The sequence below is a fragment of the Balaenoptera acutorostrata genome, chromosome 12 (assembly GCF_949987535.1).
Source record: "Balaenoptera acutorostrata chromosome 12, mBalAcu1.1, whole genome shotgun sequence".
Lineage (NCBI taxonomy): Eukaryota > Metazoa > Chordata > Mammalia > Artiodactyla > Balaenopteridae > Balaenoptera > Balaenoptera acutorostrata.
Genome location: NC_080075.1, coordinates 11,352,623 through 11,377,822, shown reverse-complemented (window position 1 = coordinate 11,377,822; position 25,200 = coordinate 11,352,623). Strand labels below are relative to the sequence as shown.

General features: G+C 39.0%; 1 protein-coding gene across 1 annotated transcript in view; it reads right to left on the bottom strand.

The window, feature by feature from the left end:
- The window catches only part of ACOXL (acyl-CoA oxidase like), a 360,904-nt gene that overhangs the window by 10,088 nt on the left and 325,616 nt on the right, over window positions 1-25,200 (bottom strand). The window contains 1 exon segment of the mRNA XM_057558364.1: window positions 23,983-24,084. Within this exon segment, the coding sequence (XP_057414347.1) occupies window positions 23,983-24,084 (102 nt within the window).

The window sequence follows — 25,200 nt, the reverse complement described above, 5'->3', positions numbered from 1 at the left end:
TAATTTAAAGTCTGCTTAATCATCATTATTTAAATCAAGAACGCTGAGACAGAGGTATCAATTTTAACCACTTAATAAGAACTTCTGACATTTATTCATACTGTTACTGATTCATAAGAGGAAAAGTTTAAAAAGAAGACAAGTGCATATAGCCTTCCCTTTAGAATACAGGAAACCATATAAAAGTATTGGCAATGGAATTAAAGTAACCACAATGCCGCCCTTGGTAGCATTTTCTACAAAGGCATTTACATGAACCGAGAAAGAATATTAAATTAGGTGGTTAAAGTAAAACTTCACTACTAGCTTCACACGTTTTCATACATGAGATTATGGCATTTAAATCAGCTGATAGTTCAGCCGTATAAGTACAGACCCAAAGAAATGTGAACATACCCAAGAAGGAATAATTTTCAGTCAAACTTTTTTTCAAGAAGCAGAAGCTACACAAACTGCCAGAGCTAAATATGCAGTAAGAGTCCCAAGTTATTATGGAGAAATTCTGTGTCCATGGGTCCTGGAATTTTGAATTTCATCAATCAAATGATTTCAAAAGCAATTTGGGAGGACTTCTAGTTAAGATATAAAAAGATTCAAGAGAATTTAGCTCCCATGGTAACAACCAGAAGTTGAACCCAAAGTTGAATCAAAGATTTCTGAGACTGTGTTCCAACATCCTGACAACTCAACTGCTGACAGGACCGAAAAGTCAGTATGGGAGTGGGGATGGGGGTTGGGTTAATTAAAGCAGCCCCTGCTCAACTTGACTCTGGAACCCTAATGATCAGCCCCACACCCTAACCACCAGACAAAAGAAAATAAAATCTGTTATACATTGTGTCTGGAGTATAATAAAAAGATATAAGATCTGCAAAGAAGCAGGAAAATATAACCCCAAATCTTGAGAAAGCACAATTAGTAAAAGCAAACTTACAGATAACCAGTTATTTGAATTAGCAAAGTTTTAAAAACAATTATTATAAATGTATTCAAGAATTTATAAGAAAAAAATGGATATAATAGATTAAAATGGGATACTTCATGAGATAAATGTGACCTCTAAAAAAGAATGAAAGGAAAATTTTAGAACTGAAAAAAGGACTACTTAAAAATGAAATAAAATAAATGTTTTATTTAAATATTGAAAATATTGTAAAATGAAACAAACCCATTCACGGATGGGTTTAATAGCAGAATGAACATTGCAGAAAAAGATTAGTGCACTTGAAAACAGATCAGTATTATTCTAAGTGGGGCAGGGAGAAAAAAGAAAAAAAAATGAAGGGAACATCAGTGCCCTGTGGGATTATATTAGCAACCTAACATACATGCAATTGGAATCCCAGATGTCAGAGAGAATGAGAAAATTCTAGAAGACATAATGGTTGAAATGTTTCCAAATTTGGTATAAAACATCCTCTATATATTCAAGAAGTACAATGAACACCAAATAGATAAATTTTAAAACAAACAAAAAAACCCCATACCTAGGTACACCATAGTAAAATTGCTTAAAACAAAAGGTAAGGAAAAATTGTAAGCTTAGTCAGAGAAAACTTAATCTCATGCATGGGAAAAATGATAAGAATGATAGCTGAATTCTCATCAGACACAAGGAAAGAAAGAAGACAATAGGATAACAAATTAATCTAAAATTCAACATCCAGTGAAGTTGTCCTTTAAAAATGAAGATGAAATTAAAAATTTTAAGATGAGTAAAAACTGGGAGATTTATTGCCATAGACTCTCACTACAAAAAAATTGCCCCCAAATTTTCTTTATTCTCAGAGGGTATTACACCAGATAAAAACTCTCATTGACAATTTTATACAAAATCTCTTTAAAAAAATAGAGGGTTAAGGAACATATTTTTCCTCTTATGAAACCAGCATACCCTGATGCCAAAAGCTAACAAGGTCATAACAAGGAACTAAAAGACCAATATTCCTTATGAACATAGATACAGTAATCCTTAACAAAATGTTTGCATGTAAAATCATCTATATATAAAATGGACCAGCATCATGGCCAAGTGGGATTCATCCCCAAAATGCAAGATTGGTTTAAAACTAAAAACTCATGTAACTGATTACATTAATGGAATCAAGGAGAAAAATCATATGATCGATATGCAGAAAACAATTGATTCAGAAAAAGCTTTTGATAAATTACAAAATATTCAAGATAGAAACTCAAAATAGGAGTAAAAGGGAGCTTCTGCAATCTGATAAAGGACAGCTATGAAAAACTTACAGTTAATATCAAAATATAGAAGTCTTTCCCCGTAAGACTGAGGAAAAAAGCAAGGATGCCTCATTTCAATGTTTCCTTTCAACACTGACCTGCAGGTCTCAGCCAATGCAACAAAGCAAGAAAAATGCATTAAAAAATACAGATTGGTAAGAAAGAAGTAAAATGTTTTTATTCTCAGATGATATTATTGAGTACTTAGAAAATCTCAGGGAATCTACAAACAAACTACGTGAACTATTAAGTGATTTTAGTGAGCTTATTGTACAAGTCAATGTACAAAAATTCATTGCGTGTGTACTAAATATGGAACATATATGTAATATACATGTAGAAAATGAAAAATTTAAATATACCATTGGCAAGATCTTTAAAAGACATTTAAAATTTTTTGAAATTAATTTAATGAAATATGTTCAAGGATTCTATTACTGAAAAATACAAAACATTGTTGGAGGGAATTAAATAAAATAGAGAGATATACCATGTTCATGAATTGTTGAAATATCAATTCTCCCCAAACTGATATATAGATTTAATGCAATAACAATCAAAATCATATTTGCCCCTTTTATTTCCCAGGAAATTTATAAGCTAATATTTTAAGTTAAAAATTTTATTTCATCAAATTTTAAAGCTTCATCTTCTCAAAAGATACTGTTAAGAAAATGAATAAATAGGCTACAGACTGGGAAAAATCCAAGAACCTGTATTTAGAATGTATGACAAACCCTTACAACTTGGTGTTTTTAAAAACAATAACAACAGCACACAGTTTAAAATGGGCAAAAGATTTAAACAGACACTTGACAAAAGACACATGAAAAACAAGGAAGCACTCAAAAGGGTGCCCCAAACCATTAAATATCAGGAAAATGAAAATTAACACACAATGAGATATTACTACGTACCCACTGGAATACCTAAATTAAAAAGGTTGACAACACCAAAATGTCAGTGAGGGTGTGGAACAATGGAACTCTTATACACTGCTAGTAAAGTTGTAAATGGTATAACAACTTTTGGAGAACTGTTTACAGTAGTTTTTTTAGACAGTTAAATAAATGCCTACTATAACATCCATTAATACCACTTTTAAGTATTTACCAAAAGAAATGAAAACATATGTGCAAAAAAAATGAACAAAAATGATCCTGACAATCTTATTCATAATAACACCAAATCCATGACATCCTAAATGTCCATCAACAATAGAATAAACAATCTTTTTCAACACAATCAAACTCATTTAATGCAGAAAAAAAATGAAAAGATCTTAAATCTTCAGTAATTTTTTCTTCCCGCAGGTGCGTACAGACAGGACATTGTACCTTAATAACTGTGGAATGATGCAGTTGAGGTCAGCCGGAGATAACAAGGCCAATTTCTGAAGTCAGCCTGCAGGAACTGGACTCATAGCAGAGTCCTAGAGAAATCAGCATTTGAGAGGGAGAGGGAGTTGGGAGAGTTTGGCAGAGATATATACAATGAAATGTTACTCAGAAAAAAAAAAAAAGAAGGAATGAACTACTCAACATCTCATAAACATCATGCTGAGCAGAAGATCCAGTCTATCTACTTCCATTCCTATGAAACTCCGGAGCAAACAAACAGAGCAGTGGTGACAAAGACAGAACCTTGGGAGTGAAGGTAAGGTATTAATAGAAAAAGGGCTGAGAGAAATTTCTTAGATGATGGATGGCGTGTGCACTATGCAATCTACCATTTCATCTGTCAAAACTCACTGAACGGTACCATTACAATTTGTGCATTTCAATGTATATAAAATAGATCTCACTTTTTTTTAACTAAGAGGAAAAGAAAGAAAGAAAAGCAATTTGGTGAGAACATGTGATTGCCAACATTTTTTTTAACATCTTTATTGGAGTATAATTGCTTTACAACGTTGTGTTAGTTTCTGCTGTATAAAAAAGTGAATAAGCTATATGTATACATGTATCCCCGTATCGCCTCCCTCTTGCATCTCTCTCCCACCCTCCCTATCCCACCCCTCTAGGTGGTCACAAAGCACCGAGCTGATCTCCCCATGTGATGCAGCTGCTTCCCACTAGCTATCTATTTTACATTCGGTAGTGTATGTATGTCAATGCTATTCTCTCACTTCGTCCCACCTTACCCTTCCCCCTCCCATGTCCTTAAGTCCATTCTCTACGTCTGTGCCTTTATTCCTGTCCTGCTGCTAGGTTCTTCAGAACCTTTTTTTTCTTTAGATTCCATATATATGTGTTAGCATACGGTATTTGTGTTTCTCTTTCTGACTTACTTCACTCTGTATGACAGACTCTAGGTCCATCCACCTCACTACAAATAACTCAATTTTGTTTCTTTTTATGGTTGAGTAATATTCCATTGTATATATGTGCCACATCTTCTTTATTCATTCATCTGTCAATGGACACTTAGGTTGCTTCCATGTCCTGGCTATTGTAAATAGTGCTGCAGTGAACATTGTGGTACATGTCTCTTTTTGAATTATGATTTTCTCATGGTATATGCCCAATAGAGGGATTGCTAGGTTATATGGTAGTTCTATTTTTAGTTTTCTAAGGAACTTCCATACTGTTCTCCATAGTGGCTGTATCAATTTACATTCCCACTAACAGTGCAAGAGGGTTCCCTTTTCTCCACATCCTCTCCAGCATTTATTGTGTGTAGATTTTTCGATGATGGCCATTCTGACCGGTGTGAGGTGATATCACATTCTAGTTTGGATTTGCGTTTCTCTAATGATTAGTGATGTTGCGCATCCTTTCATGTGTTTGTTGGCAATCTGTATATCTTCTTTGGAGAAATATCTATTTAGATCTTCTGCTCATTTTTGGATTGTGTTGTTTGTTTTTTGATATTGAGCTGCATGAGCTACTTGTATATTTTGGAGATTGAGCCTTTGTCAGATCGTCTTTTTGTCTTGTTTATGGTTTCCTTTGCTGTGCAAAAGCTTTTAAGTTTCATTAGGTCCCATTTGTTTATTTTTGTTTTTATTTCCATTTCTCTAGGAGGTGGGTCAAAAAGGATCTTGCTGTGATTTATGTCTAACAGTGTTCTTCCTATGTTTCCCGCTAAGAGTTTTATAGTGTCTGGCCTTACATCTAGGTCTTTAATCCATTTTGAGTTTATTTTTGTGTATGGTGTTAGGGAGTGTTCAAATTTCATTCTTTTACATGTAGCTGTCCAGTTTTCCCAGCACCACTTATTGAAGAGGCTGTCTTTTCTCCATTGCATATTCTTGCCTCCTTTATCAAAGATAAGATGACCAGATGTGTGTAGGTTTATCTCTGGGTTTTCTATCCTGTTCCATTGATCTATATTTCTGTTTTTGTGCCAGTAACATACTGTCTTGATTACTGTAGCTTTGTAGTATAGTCTGACATCAGGGAGCCTAATTGCTCCAGTTCCATTTTCCTTATTCAAGATTGCTTTGGCTATTCGGGGTCTTTTGTGTTTCCATACAAATTGTGAATTTTTTTGTTTTAGTTCTGTGAAAAATGCCATTGGTAGTTTGATAGGAATTGCATTGAATCTGTAGATCGCTTTGGGTAGTATAGTCATTTTCACAATATTGATTCTTCCAATCCAAGAACCTGGTATATCTCTCCATCTGTTTGTATCATCTTTAATTTCTTTCATCAGTGTTTTATAGTTTTCTGCATACAGGTCTTTTATCTCCTTAGGTAGGTTTATTCCTAGGTATTTTATTCTTTTTGTTACAGTGGTAAATGGGAGTGTTTCCTCAAATTCTCTTTCAGATTTTTCATCATTCACGTATAGGAATGCAAGAGATTTCTGTGCATTAATTTTGTATCCTGCTAATTTACCATATTCATTGATTAACTCTAGTAGTTTTCTGGTAGCATCTTTAGGATTCTCTATGTATAGTATCATGTCATCTGCAAACAGTGACAGCTTTACTTGTTTTTTCTGATTTGGATTCCTTTTATTTCTTTTTCTTCTCTGATTGTTGTCGCTAAAACTTCCAAAACTATGTTGAATAACAGTGGTGAGAGTGGGCATCCTTGTTTTCTTCCTGATTTTAGAGGAAATGGTTTGTTTTTCACTATTGAGAATGGTGTTGGCTGTGGGTTTGTCATATATGGCCTTTATCATGTTGAGGCAAGTTCCCTCTATGCCTACTTTCTGGAGAGTTTTTATCATAAATAGGTGTTGAAATATGTCAAAAGCTTTTTCTGCATCTATTGAGATGATCATATGGTTTTTATCCTTCAGTTTGTTAATATGGTGTATCACATTGATTGATTTGCATATATTGAAGAATCCTTGCATTTCTGGGATAAACCCCACTTGATCATGGTGTATGATCCTTTTAATGTGCTGTTGGAGTCTGCTAGTATTTTGTTGAGGATTTTTGTATCTATGTTCATCAGTGATATTGGTCTGTAGTTTTCTTTTTTTGTGACATCTTTGTCTGGTTTTGGTATCAGGGTGATGGTGGCCTCACAGAATGAGTTTGGGAATGCTTCTCCCTTTGCTGTATTTTGGAAGAGTTTGCAAAGGATAGGTATTAGCTCTTCTCTAAATATTTGATAGAATTCGTCTGTGAAGCCATCTGGTCCTGGGTTTTTGTTTGTTGGAAGACTTTTAATCACAGTTTCAATTTCAGTGCTTGTGATTGGTCTGTTCATATTTTCTATTTCTTCCTGGTACAGTCTCAGAAGGTTGTGCTTTTCTAAGAATTTGTCCATTTCTTCCAGGTTGTCCATTTTATTGGCATATAGTTGCTTGTAGTAATCTCTCATGATACTTTGTATTTCTGCAGTGTCAGTTGTTACCTCTCCTTTTTCATTTCTACTTCTGTTGATTTGAGTCTTCTCCCTTTTTTTCTTGATGAGTCTGGCTAGTGGTTTATCAATTTTGTTTATCTTCTCAAAGAACCAGCTTTTAGTTTTATTGATTTTTGCTACTGTTTCCTTCATTTCTTTTTCATTTATTTCTGATCTGATCTTTATGATTTCTTTCCTTCTGCTAACTTTGGGGTTTTTTGGTTCTTCTTTCCCTAATTACTTTAGGTGTAAGGTTAGGTTGTTTATTTGAGATTTTTCTTATTTCTTGAGGTAGGATTGTATTCCTATAAACTTCCCTCTTAGAACTGCTTTTGCTGCAGCCCATAGGTTTTGGGTCGTCGTGTTTTCATTGTCATTTGTTTCTAGGTATTTTTTGATTTCCTCTGATTTCTTCAGTGATCTCTTGGTTATTTAGTAGCATACTGTTTAGCGCCCATGTTTTTATATTTTTTACAGATTTTTTCCTATAACGGATATCTAGTCTCATAGTGTTGTGGTCGGAAAAGATACTTGATATGATTTCAATTTTCTTAAATTTACCAAGGCTTGATTTGTGACCCAAGATATGATCTATGCTCGAGAATGTTCCGTGAGTATTTGAGAAGAAGTATATTCTGCTGTTTTTGGATGGAATGTCCTCTAAATATTAGTGAAGTCCATCTTGTTTAATGTGTCATTTAAAGTTTGTGTTTCCTTGTTTATTTTCATTTTGGAAGATCTGTCCATTGGTGAAAGTGCGGTGTTAAAGTCCCCTACTATGATTGTGTTACTGTCGATTTCCCCTTTTATGGCTGTTAGCATTTGCCTTATGTATTGAGGTGCTCCTATGTTGGATGCATAAATATTTACAATTGTTATATCTTCTTCTTGGGTTAATCCCTTGGTCATTCTGTACTGTCCTTCTTTGTCTCTTATAATAGTCTTTATTTTAAAGTCTATTTTGTCTGATATGAGAATTGCTACTCCAGCTTTCTTTTGATTTCCATTTGCATGGAATATCTATTTTCCATCCTTTCACTTTCAGTCTGTATGTGTTCCTAGGTCTGAAGTGGGTCTCTTGTAGACAGCATATATACGGGTCTTGTTTTTGTATCCATTCAGCCAGTCTATGTCTTTTGGTTGGAGCATTTAATCCATTTACATTTAAGGTAATTATCGATATGTATGTTCCTATTACCATTTTCTTAATTGTTTTGGGGTTTTTTTGTAGGTCTTTTCCTTCTCTTATGTTTCCTGCCTAGAGAAATTCCTTTAGCATTTGTTGTAAAGGTGGTTTGGTGGTGCTGAATTCTCTTAGCTTTTGCTTGTCTGTAAAGGTTTTAATTTCTCTGTTGACTCTGAATGAGATCCTTGTTGGGTAGAGTAATCTTGGTTGTAGGTTTTTCCCCTTCATCACTTTAAATATGTCCTGCCACTCCCTTCTGGCTTGCAGAGTTTCTGCTGAAAGATCAGCTGTTAACCATATGGGGATTCCCTTGTATGTTATTTGTTGCTTTTCCCTTGCTGCTTTTAATATTTTTTCTTTGTATTTAATTTTGGATAGTTTGATTAATATGTGTCTTGGTGTGTTTCTCCTTGGATTTATCCGGTATGGGACTCTCTGTGCTTCCTGGACTTGGTTGACTATTTCCTTTCCCATGTTAGGGAAGTTTTCAACTATAATCTCTTCAAATATTTTCTCAGACCCTTTTTTTTAACTCTTCTTCTTCTGGGACCCCTATAATTCAAATGTTGGTGCATTTAATGTTGTCCCAGAGGTCTCTGAGACTGTCCTCAATTCTTTTCATTCTTTTTTCTTTATTCTGCTTTGCAGTAGTTATTTCCACTACCTTATCTTCCAGGTCACTTATCCGTTCTTCTGCCTCAGTTATTCTTCTATTGAGTCCTTCTAGAGAATTTTTAATTTTTTTTTTTTTTTGTTATTTATTTATTTATTTATTTATTTATGGCTGTGTTGTGTCTTCATTTCTGTGCGAGGGCTTTCTGTAGTTGCAGCAAGTGGGGCCCACTCTTCATCGCGGTGCGCGGGCGTCTCACTATCGTGGCCTCTCTTGTTGCGGAGCACAGGCTCCAGACGCGCAGGCTCAGCAATTGTGGCTCACGGGCCTAGTTGCTCCGCGGCATGTGGGATCTTCCCAGACCAGGGCTCGAACCCGTGTCCCTTGCATTGGCAGGCAGATTCTCAACCACTGCGCCACCAGGGAAGCCCAGAATTTTTAATTTTATTTATTGTGTTGTTCATCGGTTTGTTTGCTCTTTAGTTCTTCTAGGTCCTTGTTAAACGTTTCTTGTATTTTCTCCATTCTGTTTCCAAGATTTTGGATCATCTTCATTATCACTACTCTGAATTCTCTTTCAGGTAGACTGCCTATTTCCTCTTCATTTGTTTGGCCTGGTGGGTTTTTACCTTGCTCTTTCATCTCCTGAGTATTTCTCTGTCTTCTCATTTTGCTTAACTTACTGTGTTTGGGGTCTCCTTTTCGCAGGCTGCAGGTTTGTAGTTCCTGTTGTTTTTGGTGTCTGTCCCCAGTGGGTGAGGTTGGTTCAGTGGCTTGTGTAGGCTTCCTGGTGGAGGGGACTGGTGCCTGTGTTCTGGTGGGTGGGGCTGGATCTTGTCTTTCTGGTGGGCAGGGCTGCGTCCGGTGGTGTGTTTTGGGGAGCCTGTGAAGTTACTATGATTTTAGGCAGGCTTTCTGCTAATGGGTTGGTTTGTGTTCCTGTCTTGCTAGTTGTTTGGCATGGGGCATCCAGCATTGGAGCTTGCTGGCCATTGGGTGGAGCTGGGTCTTAGCACTGAGATGGAGATCTTGCCAATTGATGTTACATGGGGCCGGGAGGTCTCTGGTGGTCCAATGTCCTGAAGGCAGCTCTCCCACCTCAGAGGCTCAGGCCTGACACCCAGCCGGAGCACCAAGACCCTGTCAGCCACACGGCTGCTAGTGTTGGAGGGTCTCCTGCAGAGGCGGGGGGCAGTGCTGGTCCACCGTGGGGACAAGGACACTGGCAGCAGACGTTCTGGAAAGTACTCCTTCCTGTGAGCCTTCCTGGAGTCCCAACATTTTTTTTTTTAGTCAAGTAAGGATAACAAAACAAAAGCACTACTTACCATTATTTTTTAATTTAAATGATAACTTTCAGCACCTAAAAAGTAGGATGATCATAATAATTTAATTTTTAAATGAAAAATTATTTTTCATTATGGAAAACTCAACATATTTTGTTTCCCACATTTTGCCATAGAAAGGTCCCAAAATTCCCTGCTTGGGCCTATGGGAATGAGGAATCAGTAAATCAGGTTCTCAGGACATCAAGGACTGTAAAGGATCCTCCAAATAAAGTCAAGTATTGCCATTGGATGAAATAGTTGCAGGCAGACTTTTAGACGGAACAACAACTGGAAGGCCCAGGGAGACTACTGATCTGGGGTCAGATGAACTCACAAAACTCTCCAGAAAGCATCCTACCAAGATATCATTTTCTCTTCTCAAAAATCATAGTCAGGGACTTCCCTGGTGGCTCAGTGATTAAAAATCTGCTTGCCAATGCAGGGGACATTGGTTCGAGCCCTGGTCCAGGAAGATCCAAAAAGCCATGGAGCAACTATGCCCATGTGCCTTAACTACTGAGCATGCGCTCTACAGCCAGCAAGCCACAACTACTGAGCCCGTGTGCCACAACTACTGAAGCCTGTGCACCTGCAGCCTGTGCTCCACATCAAGAGAAGCCACCACAATAAGAAGCCTGTGCACTGCAACAAAGAGTAGCCCCCACTCACCACAACTAGAGAAAGCCAGCTCGCAGGAACGAAGACCCAATGCAGCCGAAAATAAATAAATAAATTTATAAAAAGAAATCATAGTCAAAGCTCACTTCTGGAGGATGAATGTACTTTTCCCTACTCTCCCACTAAGCACAACTAAAAACCCTGAACATTAAATATAAAACAAAGATAGGAAGACTCTGAAAGGTGAAGAGAAGACCAACTGTCTAGGGATTTTGGGACCTCAGGAACAACACAGTGGTGAATTCCCTAGGTTTTCTTTTGACCTCATACGTCCCACATTCAGAGCTAAAGAAACTGGCAACCCAGGAACGTCAACAGATGCAGACAAAAATCTCAAAAAACGCCTGCTCTTTCTCCCAAAGGGCCAGGAAAGACAGAAAACTTTTAGACAGTAACAGATCTACTCCAGCCAAACACCATAGAAAAACTGTCCCCCACTACCCATGTCTCTCAAGGCTGAGTGGGCTGCTTTTTCTTCCACCCTCATAGGCTGTAATGAGGTTCACCTCCCATGGTGACAATGGAGACCACATGGGGAGCCTGGACTTCCACCTCCACCTGGAAGTAGCAATGTACCCCTTCTTCTTCTAGACAGGATGCTGCCAGAGGAGGCCTAGTGAGAGTCGACTTAACCATCCCATGGTGGTAGCAAAGACACTGTCAATGTCATTGGAAGCCATGTGGGGAGAGCAATGAGGCTCTCCTACCCCTCCCCACCAAGCTGATAACTGAAACTTCTGCCCCCACCCAGCAGTAACAAGGACAGAGCCCCCTCCCCCCCCCCCCCTTGGATATTAGCAGAGGCTGAATGGAGAATATGGACTTCTATCCCTATAAGGCAGTAATGAAGTGGTGTGCCTTTTCCGCCACTGGAGCACTGTCAGAGGAATCCAGCTAAAACAGAAGATGTAAACAAGATCCAAAGTCTCATTACATAATACCCAAAATGTCCAGACCTCAATTAGAAGTCAAACTGAACGAAAAAGACAAGCAATAAATGCCAACACTGAAATTACAGAAATGTTAGAATTATTGGACAAAGATTTTTAAAGCAGCCACCATAAAAATGCCTCAATAAGTAATTATGACCATGCTTTAAACAAATGAAAAAAATAGAAAATCTCAGCAAAGAAGTAGAAAAAGAAGAACAAACAAAGCCCAAAGGCAGCAGAAGGAGGGAAATAATAAAGATATAAAGATTGGAGAGAAAATAAATAAAATAGAGACAAAAAACAATAGAAAAGATCAATGAAACCAAGAACGGGTTCTTTGAAAAGATAAACAATATTGATAAACCTTTAGCCAAGCTCATCAAGAAGAAAAGAGAACCCAAATAAACAAAGTAAGACATGAAAGAAAATAAAAACTGATACCACAGACATACAAAAAATCATAAGAGAATGCTACAAACAGTTATATGCCAACAAATTGGACAACCTAGAAGAAATGGACAAATTTCTAGAAACATACAAGCTTGCAAGACTGAATCAGGAAGAAATAGACAATCTGAACAGACCAATCACTAGTATGGAAGTTAAATTTGTAATTTTAAAAAAAGGGGGGGTGGTTTTCCTGGTGGCACAGTCGTTAAATAATCTGCCTGCCAATGCAGGGGACTCGGGTTCAATCCCTGGTCTGGGAAGATCACACATGCCGTGGAACAGCTAAGCCCGTGGGCCACAACTACTGAGGCCTGCACTCTGGAGCTCACGAGCCACAACTACTGAGCCCATGTACCACAACTACTGAAGCCTGTGTTCCTAGAGCCCATGCTCTGCAACAAGAGAGGCCACCGCAATGAGAGGCCCATGCACTGTAACGAGGAGTGGCCCCTGCTCACCGCAACTAGAGAAAGCCCGCATGCATCAACGAAGACCCAAGGCAGCCAAAAGTAAATAAATAAATAATAAATAAATTTATTTTTAAAAAAAAACTCCCAGCAAACAAAAGTCCAGGACCACATGGCTTCACAGGGGAATTCTAACAAACATATAAAGAAGAGCTAATACCTATCCTCAAACCATTACAAAAAATTGAAAAGGATGGAACACACCCAAATTCATTCTATGAGGCCACCATTACACTGACATCAAAACCAGATAGACACTACACAAAAAATTACAGTTCAATATCTATCATGAATATAGATGCAAAAATCCTCAACAAAGTATTAGCGAATCAAATTCAACAATATGTAAAAAGGATACTACACTATGATCAAGTGGGATTTATTTCAGGGTTACAAGGATGGTGCAATACCCGCATATCAATTAATGTGAAACACCACATTAACAAAAGGAAGGAAAAAAATCTTCAATAGATGCAGAAAAAGCATTTGACAAAATTCAACATCCATTCATGATAAAAACTCTCATCAAAGTTGGTATAGAGGGAATATATCTCAACATAATAAAGGCCATTTTTGACAAACGCACAGCTAACATCACACTCAACAGTGAAAAGCTTTCAGCTTTTCCTCTAAAATCAGGAACAAGACAAGGATGTCCACTCCTGCCACTTCTATTTAACATAGTATTAGAAATACTAGTCACAGCAATCAGACAAAAAGAGAAACAAAGGCATCCAAACTGGAAGGGAAGAAGTAAAACTCTATTTGAAGACGACATGATACTATACATAGAAAATCTCAAAGTCTCCACTAAAAAACTATTAGAACTAATAAATGAATTCAGCAAAGTTGCAGGATACAAGATGAATATACAAAAATCTGTTGATTTTCTATACACTGATAATGAACTAACAGAAAGAGAAATTAAAGAAACAATCCCATTTACAATCACATCAAAAAGAATAAAATACCTGAGAATAAACTTAACCAAGAAGGTAAAATATGTATACTCTGAAAACTATAGAACATTGATGATGGAATTTGAAAATGATAAAAAGAAATGGAAAGATATCTGAGTTCTTGGATTAGAAGAATTAATATTGTAAAATTTCCATACTACCCAAAGCAATCTATGGATTTAATTCAATCCTTATCAAAATAATCATGACATTTTTCACTAAACTAGAATAAATAATCCTAAAATTTATATCAGACCACAAAAGACCCCAAATTGCCAAAGCAATCTTGAGGAAAACAAAACAAAACACAGAGTTGGAGGTATCATGCTCCCTGACTTCAGACTGTACTATGAAGCTACAGTAATCAAAAAAGCATGGTACTGGCACAAAGCAGACAGATCAATGAACAGAATAGAGAGCCCGGAAATAAACCCATACACTTATGGTCAATTAATCTATGACAAAGAAGGTAAGAATATACAATGGAGAAAAGACAGTCTCGTCAATAAGTGGTGCTGAGAAAACTGGACAGCTACATGTAAAAGAATGAGATTAGAGCATATCCTCATACCATATACAAAAATAAACTCAAATGAATTAAAGACCTAAATGTAAGACCTGAAACCACAAAACTTCTAGAAGAGAATAGAGGCAGAATACTCTTTGACATAAATCGTAGCAATATTTTTTTGGATCTGTCTCCTAAGGCAAAAGAAATAGAAGCAAAAATAAGCAAATGGGACCTAATTAAACTTAAGAGTTTTGCACAGTAAAGGAAACCATCAACAAAATGAAAAGGCAACCTACTGAATGGGAGAAAATATTTGCAAATACTATGATGGACAAGGGGTTAATATTCAACATATATGAACAGCTCACACAACTCAATATCAAAAAAACAAAGAAACTAATTAAAAAATGGACAGAAGACCTGAACAGACATTTTTCCAAAGAAGATATACAGACGGTCAACGGGCACATGAAAATATGCGCACCATCACTAGTCATCAGAGAAATGCAAATCAAAACCATAACGAGATAGCACCTCACACCTGTTAAAATGGCTATCATCAAAAAGTCTACGAATAACAAACGTTGACGAGGATGTGAAGAAGAGGGAAACCTAGTATGCTGTTGGTGGAATTGTGAATTGGTGCAGCCACTATGGAAAACAGTACAGAGGTTCCTCAAACAACTAAAAATAGAACTACCATATGATCCAGCAATCCCACTGCTGGGTATATATCTGAAGAAAATGAAAACACTAATTTGAAAAGACTCATGCACCTCAATGTTCATAGCAGCATTATTTACAATAGCCAAGATATGGAAGCAACCTAAGTGTCCATCAACAGATGAATGGATAAAGAATAAGTGGTATATATACATAATGGAATACTACTCAGCCATAAAAAGAACGAAAATCTGTCATTTGCAACAACCTGGATAGACCTAGAGAGTATTATGCTCAGTGAAATAAATGCAAGACAGAGAAAGACAAATACTCTATATTATCACTTATGTGTGGAATCTAAAAAATAGAATGAATGTATATAACAAAACAAAAACAGACTCACAGATATGGAGAAGAACTAGTGTTTACCAATGGGGAGTGGGAAGGAGGTAGGGGAGAGTTAGTGGTATGTGATTAAGAGACACAAACTAGGGCTTCCCTGGTGGCGCAGTGGTTGAGAGTCTGCCTGCTGATGCGGGGGACGCGGGTTTGAGCCCTGGTCTGGGAAGATCCCACATGCTGCGGAGCGACTAGGCCCGTGAGCCACAATTGCTGAACCTGCGCGTCTGGAGCCTGTGCTCCACAACAAGAGAGGCCGTGATAGTGAGAGGCCCGCGCACCGTGATGAAGAGTGGCCCCCACTTGCCGCAACTGGAGAAAGCCCTCGCACAGAAACGAAGACCCAACACAGCCAAAAATAAATATAAAAATAAATAAATAAATAAAAGATTACTATAAAAAAAAAAAAAAGAGACACAAACTACTATGTATAAAAAATAAGCATCAGGATATAGTGTACAGCACAGGGAAATATAGCCATTTTTTATAATAACTTCAAATGGAGTATAATCTATAAAGATATTGAATCACTATGTCATACACCTGAAACTAATATAATATTGTAAATCAACTATACTTCAATTTAAAAATGGAAAGGAAATGCAATGACCAATATAAAAATTCAGTGGATAGTCTCAACACCTGAATGGAGGAGACAGAGGAAAACATTAGTGAACTGGAAGATAGAATGATAGAAATTACTGAATCTGAACAATGGAGAGAAAATAGACTGAAAAAAAAAAAAAGAACAGAGGCTCAGGGTCCTGTGTGGTTATAACAAAAGATCTAACTTAAATGTCATCAGAGTTCTTGTGAGAAAAGGAGAGAAAAGAAAGAGGGCAGGGCTGAAAAGTACATAATAAAATGACTGGGAACTTCCCATTTTGGCAAAAGACATAAACCAACAAATTCAAAAAGTTGACTGAAACTCAAGCAGGGTATATTCAAAGAAATACACATCACGGCACATCATCATTAAACTTCTGAAAACTAAAGAAAAAAATCCTTGAAAACAGAGAGAAAAATGATGATTTATTCATAAGGGAAAAATGATTTTAATGACAGCAGATTCTCATTAGGAACTATGAAGGCCAGAAATGCTTTCAGGTGCTGAAAAAAAGAACACTCAACCCAGAATCCTATATCCAATGAAACCATGTCATTATTTTCAGATGACATGTTGGTCTGTACAGAATATTCTAGGAATCTACAAGAACTCCTAGAATTAATATGTAAGTTCAGCAAGGTTGTAGAATATAAAATCAACATATGAAGAATCAATTGTATTTCCATATACTAGCAATGGACATGTGGACACTTGAAATCAAATATGCAATACCATTTACAATCACTCAAAAAAAGGAAATAATTAGGTGTAAGTCTAACAAAACGTGTACAGGTCTTGTATGCTGAAAACTACAATATGCTGATGAAAGAAATCAGAAGAGATCTATATAAATGGAGAGACATACCATATTCATAGATTAGAAGATTCAGTGTAGTATTGATCTCATTCCTCCAAAAAGCAATATACAGGTTTAATAATTCCTATCAAAATCCCAGAAAGATTTTTTTGTAGATATAGACAAGATTATTCTAATATTTACATGGAAAGGAAAAGAATTAGAATAGCTAAAACAATTTTGAAAAAGAATAAAGTGGGAGGAATCAACCTACCACATTTCAAGTTTATGTAACTAACGTAATCAAGACTGACCATGTGGTATTGGCAGAGAAATAGGTACATAGATCCATGTATCAAAATGGAGAATGCAGAAATAGAATGACACAAATATGCCCAACTGATTTTAGACAAAGGTGTTAAAGCAATTCAATGGAGAAAAGATAACCTTTCAAGAAACTGCTGTTAAGGAAATTGGACATCTATAGGACAAAAAAAAAAAAAAAAGAAAATCTTGGGACTTCCCTGGTGGCACAGTGGTTAAGAATCTGCCTGCCAGTGCAGGGGACACGGGTTCAAGCCCTGGTCTGGAAGGATCCCACATGCCGTGGAGCAACTAAGCCCATGCACCACAACTACCGAACCTGCGCTCTAGAGCCTGTGAGCCACAACTACTGAGCCCACATGCCTAGAGCCCTGCTCTGCAACAAGAGAAGCCACCTCAATGAGAAGCCCGCGCACCACAGCGAAGAGTAGCCCCCGCTAGCTGCAACTAGAGAAAGCCTGCACACAGCAACAAATACCCAACACAGCCAAAAATAAAAATTAAAAAATAAATAAATAAATAAAAAGGGAAAAAAAAAGCACATAAGGAACCCTTGTGGTGAAGAAAACACTCTGTATCTGTGCTGTATCAATGTCAAAATCCTGGGTGTGATATTGTATTATAGTTCTGCCAGTAATTTCACTGGGGAAGACTATGTAAAGGGACATGAAATCTCTCTGTATTATTTCTTACAGCTGCATGTGAATTTATTATTCTCTCAAAATAAAAAGTTCAATTAAAAAATAAATCCCCCATAATTGTAGTCAGATGTCTCTCAGGTTAGGTTTTAACAAAGGGATTTAATAAACACAATAGATGGGCTTCCCTGGTGGCGCAGTGGTTGAGAGTCTGCCTGCCAATGCAGGGGACACGGGTTCGAGCCCTGGTCTGGGAAGATCCCACATGCCGCGGAGCAACTAGGCCCGTGAGCCACAATTGCTGAGCCTGCGCGTCTGGAGCCTGTGCTCCGCAACAAGAGAGGCCGCGATAGTGAGTGGCCCGCGCACCGCGATGAAGAGTGGCCCCCACTTGCCGCAACTAGAGAAAGCCCTCGCACAGAAACGAAGACCCAACACAGCCATAAATGAATAAATAAATAAATAAATAAATAAATAAATAAATAAATAAAAATAGAATAAAGGCAAAATGAAATCTTTTAAAAAAAACACAGAGAGTTCTTTTCTCTTTTTTCTTTGTATTCTTTTTAGATGGAGCATGATGCAGAGATACAAAGAGTAAGTATATATCAGCTTGCTGGATTAGCACAAAACGAACACACACACGTAGCCATCACCCAGATTAAGAAATGGAACACCTGTATAAGACACCTTGCCAAAAGTCACACACTTGAGCTGGCTATTTTTTCTTACATTGTCTCAGCAGTAGCCAATTTGGTGAACTGAATTAATGCCTGGTGGTTCAAGGCCAAAATTTGTGATGTGAATGACCAGCTGTCCAAGGAAGGAGGAGACAGAAGAATTTGGGTTTTCTATAGACCTATGGGTGCTCACAAGTGAGTCCTGTCCCTTCTCTGTCCCTTAAAATGGGGCCACCCCTACTAGCTGTCTTTGTATGGTTTACCAAGTACCAAGTTCTTTGAGTCCCCCAGAGGAAGGAAGAAGTGGGACAGGACACAGCAGTATCTAGTCTCTAAAATCAAAGGAAAAGGGCAATTTACCATGAGAAAAAGAAAAATTACAAATACATTTTATTTTATTAAAAGTATTTATTTCTAGCTAGATTAGTAATTTCTACCAAAGTGGATGTACTAGGCATCATTTCTGTTTCAAGTTCAGTAATTCATTTAATTTTTATTATTATGGAATAATAATAAAACCCACCTCGTCCTAACTGTGACTGAGGTCTGCTGTGTCTGTTTGACTCAGCTGAATTCCACCTCCTCGAAGGTCTTTTTTTTGTGTGTAACACAACTACTCTTAGGAACAAATTTCACCGATAGGGAATTCTCACTGTGCATCCAATAGTGAGGGGATGAACTCAAAGACTTATGGAGTAGGACCCCAATTACCCAGCACTTCAAGTATCTCCCCAAGGGGCCCAGGATAATACAGTTGCCAGAAGAACTCAGAGGCTGGAGCTCAGCAAAACAAGTTGCTCTATCCTGTGGTTATAACAAGTTATCCTTGAATGAATGAAATGGAATGAGCCTGGCTCTCCCAGATACACAAAAGCTGTACTGTGAGGCAAAGCACAAGGGTCGACCAGATGGCTGCCACGCAGAACCAGGATTGCAGGGGTGGTGACCTCAGGGTCCATTTTACCGGCCAAAGTGAAGAAACACATCTCACTTGTATTTTCTTAACCTCAGTTGAATGGCCTGCATTTATAGGTTCAACAATGTATTTTATGCCACTGAAGAACAGGCTTGGGCCAGAGGTAAAGGGGAGGGGGGAGGGAAAAGAGAGTTTTTCCCTTTTCTTAGTGGTACTCTGTTGGGACTGATATTTTTCTTGTCTCTCTGGTTTGAGGGTTTCTGGCTCATGGAAAAGAAGGTGGACCAGGATACACTCATATTTTGTTTCCTGCCATCTCCTGGAAGTGAACCAGGGGTCCTACAATAGTGAAAGGAAGTTAAAACCAGTTCTGGGGGTGCTTTCAAAACAAAGAGGATTTAAAAATTTGACTCAATTGCATTCCCTGTAACACCACTTCATTGTGATGTCATTTCAATGACACCCCCCTGGCTTCTAGACCAAGGATCCATCGTTAGGAGCTATCCCTCTCCACCCTGATGGAATGGGTGCTTGTGGTTACCCACCACACCAGCCTGGAGGACACAGCCAAGCATTCTCAAAAGCTCATCAGTTGCTTGTAGCCAAGTCAGATGGACCTTACTGGGTGGGAAGGATGGGGGTTGGGGAACCAGAGATCTTTTCTCAAATTCCTTACAAAGAAAGAGTCTGTAGGTAGTAGGTGAGGCCAAGGGATGGAGAAGCCCCACTTCCCTTTCCCAACCCAATGGATGTTTGCAAAATCTTCTGCCTAAAACCTCAGTTTGTGTTGCATTTGATTCCAGTATCTGAACATCTGTTAAGCTACCTTGATCCAGGGGTTTGGGGAAAGGGAAATAGAAGGATAAGAAATCTGAGCGGCCATTTAAAATCTGAGCGGCAGCATGGAAGACAGCCAACACAGCATTTGTAGGAAGTGGAAGGCGCGTGCACCATTTCTAAGCCTCGTGGGTATGAGCATGGGGTACGTGTTCTTGAAGTTAAAATTTGAGGAGAAAAAGGGCTAATATCCCAACACCATCCTTCCATCTTGGAACTCTCCCCCAAGTTTTCTTCCTATTCTGTTTCTTCCAACCCAAGTCTCTATGCCACAGGGCAATGACTGCATTTATACTGTACACTTAATTCAAAATAGTAAATAAGTGTCAGCCATCCTCTAAATTCAAAGGAGCCCCGTAGCGTCCTGGCTTTGGGGTCTGGTGTCTGCCACACTTCTGCACATTCTTACTCTAAGCCCATTTCCTAAGAATAAATCAATGTGTTAGTGGCTACATTGACACAGAACTATCAATACTTGAATGACCCATCAACATCGGGCTTGAATGTTTTTCCTCCTTAATGAATCAACTATTTGATTGACTAAACTGAGACTAAAACCCAAACCTTAGTGGTTGTTTTAGACTTGAGCAAATACAGCAGAAGAGCCAAGATCACTTGCCATCAACAGGCTACCCCTGGCCTCCCTGCTGCAGCTGGGTCTCCCGGCAGTTGTCACTCAGGGAGGAAAAGGATTCCTTTTGCTGGGGCAGATTAAGAATATTAGGGGCTGGGCCCACCCCTGTGTCCACTTGCTGGTGAGGGTACAAAACAGGACTTGGGCTGGTGCTGGTGAATCTGAGCTTCACCCTAACACACCAAAATGAAAACGGCCAGTCTAGAGGCATGGGAGAAGGACTCAGATGGGAAAAGGTGCCAGGCATCTGCTACTCCAACAGAAACAGTGCTCCCGGGAAGGAACTGGCTGGTCACGACTCAATCCGGACATCAAGGCAACATCTGGGTGAAGGAGTAACAGCTGTGGGTATAATGTGATCAAATATTGTGGAGGTGGCGTGACTGCTTGGCCGTGGTCATGATCAGTATTTATTTTCTCCCTTCCTGAATGAGTGTCTGGTTTTTAACACGGTTACTCTTACAGGCAGCTTCCCATGCCCTCTGGGAGGTGGAGAGGAGTGGCCCTCCGCGCTGCTGTGCTGGGTTACACAGCCCTCCCTCACTTCCCTGCAGGTCCTTTAAAACCCGCATTCTCACATGGTTCCATGATTTGGGCTCAGGGCAGGAAACAGAACCTGATTCAACATTTTGCTAAGTATTATTTTCACCACGCTGAATAGGGTCTTTTTTGATCTGCAACCCACAGCTGGTCCGTGGTTCTCTTGATCCACATAGACTGAAGAGCTTCCTCACCTGTGGATTTCCTAGTGTGAGCTGACCACACATCTACATGTACTTGCTTCTCTGTATGTCACCAAGAGTCACCATTCCAATACCGGTGGGCACTGACAGAGCCGGGCAGCTGTGCCAGGGAGTTCAGGGAGCAAACACCCCAATGAGAAAAATGAGCCAGCCCTAAAACTTAGTTGACTTTGGGGCTTCCCTGGTAGCGCAGTGGTTAAGAATCCACCTGCCAAGGCGGGGGACACGGGTTGGGGCCCTGGTCCAGGAAGATCCCACATGTCGCAGAGCAACTAAGCCCATGAGCCACAACTACTGAGCCCTTGTGCCACAACTACTGAAGCCTGTGCACCTAGAGCCCATGCTCCACAACAAGAGAAGCCACCGCAATGAGAAGCCTGTGCACCGCAACGAAGAGCAGCCCCCGCTCACTGCAACTAGAGAAAGCCTGCACGCAGCAATGAAGACCCAATGCAGCCAAAAATAAAAAATAAATAAAATAAATAAAAAGTTTAAAAAAGAACCTTAGTTGACTTTAAGGGCTGGTATAAAATAAGGTAGAGGACTCAGGGCCAAATATTCATTTCCATTAAAATACATCATTTTAAAAAGCTGAAGTTTTCGCTTGGTTTTGTCTTATTTTAAGCAACGTGAAGTTGGTTTTAGTGGGTATACACAACTGGTAACTTAGGTTATTTTGAAAGCTTTTCCTCCTTAAAATGAGCCTCAGCTGATAGTTCTTCCTTAATGCTGATAATTATCTAAAGCAAAACAAACGTCTAGGTCCATGAAGACTGAAACAGGATAATTCCTGGACACTAAATTTTCCAAGGACAAAGCACACAATTGTTCTATACACACCCCTGCAAAAGCTCTTAATGGAAAGGGCACAGAGACCTTTTACTTGGGGGCCCTGTCATGGTGGAGCCCCAGAGGCACCACCACTAGACTGCCTTTGAGCCAAGGTCTCGCAATGAGGGCGCAAAGGTGGACCCACCCCACCGTACAGTTCAGGTCTGGGGTCACTGGAACAGCAGGGAACCTGAGTCCAGAAGTACCTTTCCCTCTCACTACATCAGCTGCAAGTCAGCCTCAGACTCCCCGTCCCTAAAGTAGATGAGCAGCTCTTCACACGAAAGCGTGCTTGTGGGGATTACACAGGATCATGAATGCGGACCAGCTCTGTCAGTACTGAAGCTCCAGACAAAAGAAAGCACTTAGTTATCACAGCCAGGAAGGGCTTGGGAGATGGGCTTGCATTTTATTTTATTTTATTATTTTTTTTTTTTGCATTTTATTTTTATTTTTAAATTTTTTTTAAACTTTGGGTTTATTTTATTTATTTATTTATGGCTGTGTTGGGTCTTCGTTTCTGTGCGAGGGCCACTCTTCATTGCGGTGTGCGGGCCTCTCACTGTCGTGGCCTCTCTTGATGCGGAGCACAGGCTCCAGACGTGCAGGCTCAGTAGTTGTGGCTCACGGGCCTAGTTGCTCCACGGCATGTGGGATCTTCCCAGACCAGGGCTCGAACCCGTGTCCCCTGCATTGGCAGGCAGATTCTCAACCACTGTGCCACCAGGGAAGCCCCGAAGTATTTTTATACATGCTTTTTGCCATAATTGCTGCCTCCTAAAAAGGAAGAAGATTCTTCAAGATTCTTCCGAGCCCATTATACTCTTGCTCCGGCAGGCTTCTCCAGGTTTGTCTATCACTTAAGACTTCAACCAAACTGGTCTTTTCACTGTTTCTTAACATGTCTGTCCTAAGTACTCCCATTTCTATGATTTTGCTCACTTCACCAACCCCATCTGAAGGCTCACTTGCATTTCCCCCTCCTCTGTTGAACCACCACCTCCACTTTGAATTTTCCCCTCTTCCAGGTCTAGCAAAGAATGCCATTAATTCCCAAGTGACCTCTGTCCTCTGAACTTATTCTTGTGGCCAAGTTCATTGAAAAGGTCCACTCCCTCGTGTTGTTATTTGTGTTATTCGAAGGCAGTTTCGTGTCCCCAGCTATAATGAGCTCCCTTGAATGCAGAGACTGAGGATATACCTGTCTGTGTTTCAGCATCTAACACGGGGCCTGGAAGAGAGAGGGAACCCAGAAATTGTGTTGTATAGATGATTATGCTGTTTGATAGTCTTTTTCTAAAGCAGCATCATGGTGATGATTCACTGGCTCTATCTTCATTTTCAGGTGCTCTGTGGCTGTCACACTGAATTCCCATTGCAACCACTGACAAAAATACCACCAGGTCTTTTTTCTAAATATAAAGAATGAGTTAATAGGCTTTCGTAAGATGTAAGAAAATGAAAAACACTTCATACCTCTTTTTTTTTTTTGCCAGCACTTTTGATTTCTTCCTCTCCTTTACATGTGAGAAGTTCATACACGGTGAATCACTTCCCTGTCACTTAAACTCTGAAGTGTAATACGATCACGGTAGGCAATGAAAACGTGTATGTGAAGTCTCAGAGGCACAAAAATTGGTGAGTGGAAACCGATAAAAGATTGGCAGGACTGTTTTCTAAGAAAGCAAAGAGCCGACAGCTGAGGCACGAAGGGTTTCTTCTGCACCCCAGGGATTCTTACCTGACGCCTAATCTTCATGCTGGCCAGGGGAGTCAAATATTTATGTTCTAGATACCAGGCTCGCTCCTGGAACATCAGTTTGGTTCCATATAGCAGACAAAACTAAGGGTTGGGAGAAGAGGAGAGAAATGGAAAAATATGTTAGAAAATGCAGAATCTAAGGAGGCGAATGAGAAATAGCGTAATATTACATTTCATAAAATCATAGAAGTTAATACATACTTAATGTAAATGGTCATATTTTGGTTTTTTTCATTTTTATTTTATATTGGAGTACAGTTGATTAACAATGATGTGTTAGTTACAGGTGTTTTATATTTTGAAACCACTCTATGGAGAAATTTAAAGCATATATAAAATTAGAAAAAATAGCATAACCAACTTCCATGTCTCCATCCCCACAGTTCAACAAATATTAACTCACAGCCAGTCTTGCTTCATCTACAATCTCATCTAATTCTTCCCCACCCCAGGTTACTTAGAATCAAAGTCCACTCATAATATATTTTTAAAAATAAATGTAATATTTCTCTTTGCTTTCTTTCTCGATTCATGAAAGACTATTCTAAATGCACATTCTGAATAATATCATCTTGATATTTTCCATTGAGCATGGTTTGATTAGACTTTCATAAAAATAGCATTCCTCACTTGCATTTTGTTTCAATACGTTTTTCCTATCACGTTTCTGAAACCTACACGCAGACCTCCGTCATGACATCAGTGGCATCCAGCAATAATAGATGAGTTTTCCTGTATCAATAAGTAACTTTTAAGTTAACTATTCTTTAGCATTTCATATTTAATAATTCCAAAATTATACAAACATAGAGGGAATAGTATAAGGTACCTCCATGTCTGTATCATCCAACTTTAATAGCTATCAACTCATAGCCAATCTTGTTTTATCTCTACTCCCACCTGTTCCCCCCTTTCCATACTATTGTGAGGCAAAGTTCAATTGTTATCATCTCTAGGTTTGGAGGGAAGAGAGCTATGTCGATCCTGGAAGAGACAGCTATGTTGACAGGGTCCCCTTAGAGGAGCCTTCAGCCAAGGAACACAGAAACCCCAAGGTGATCCCACAAGAAGGCAGGCAGGGGGCAGGGATATCCCAACCTCATTCTCCTCCCCATCTCCAGTCTCTAGCTGGGGCTTCCTGTTCTCAGAACCTAACTGGATCCAGAGGGCAAGGATTCCTCTGATGCAAGTTACGTA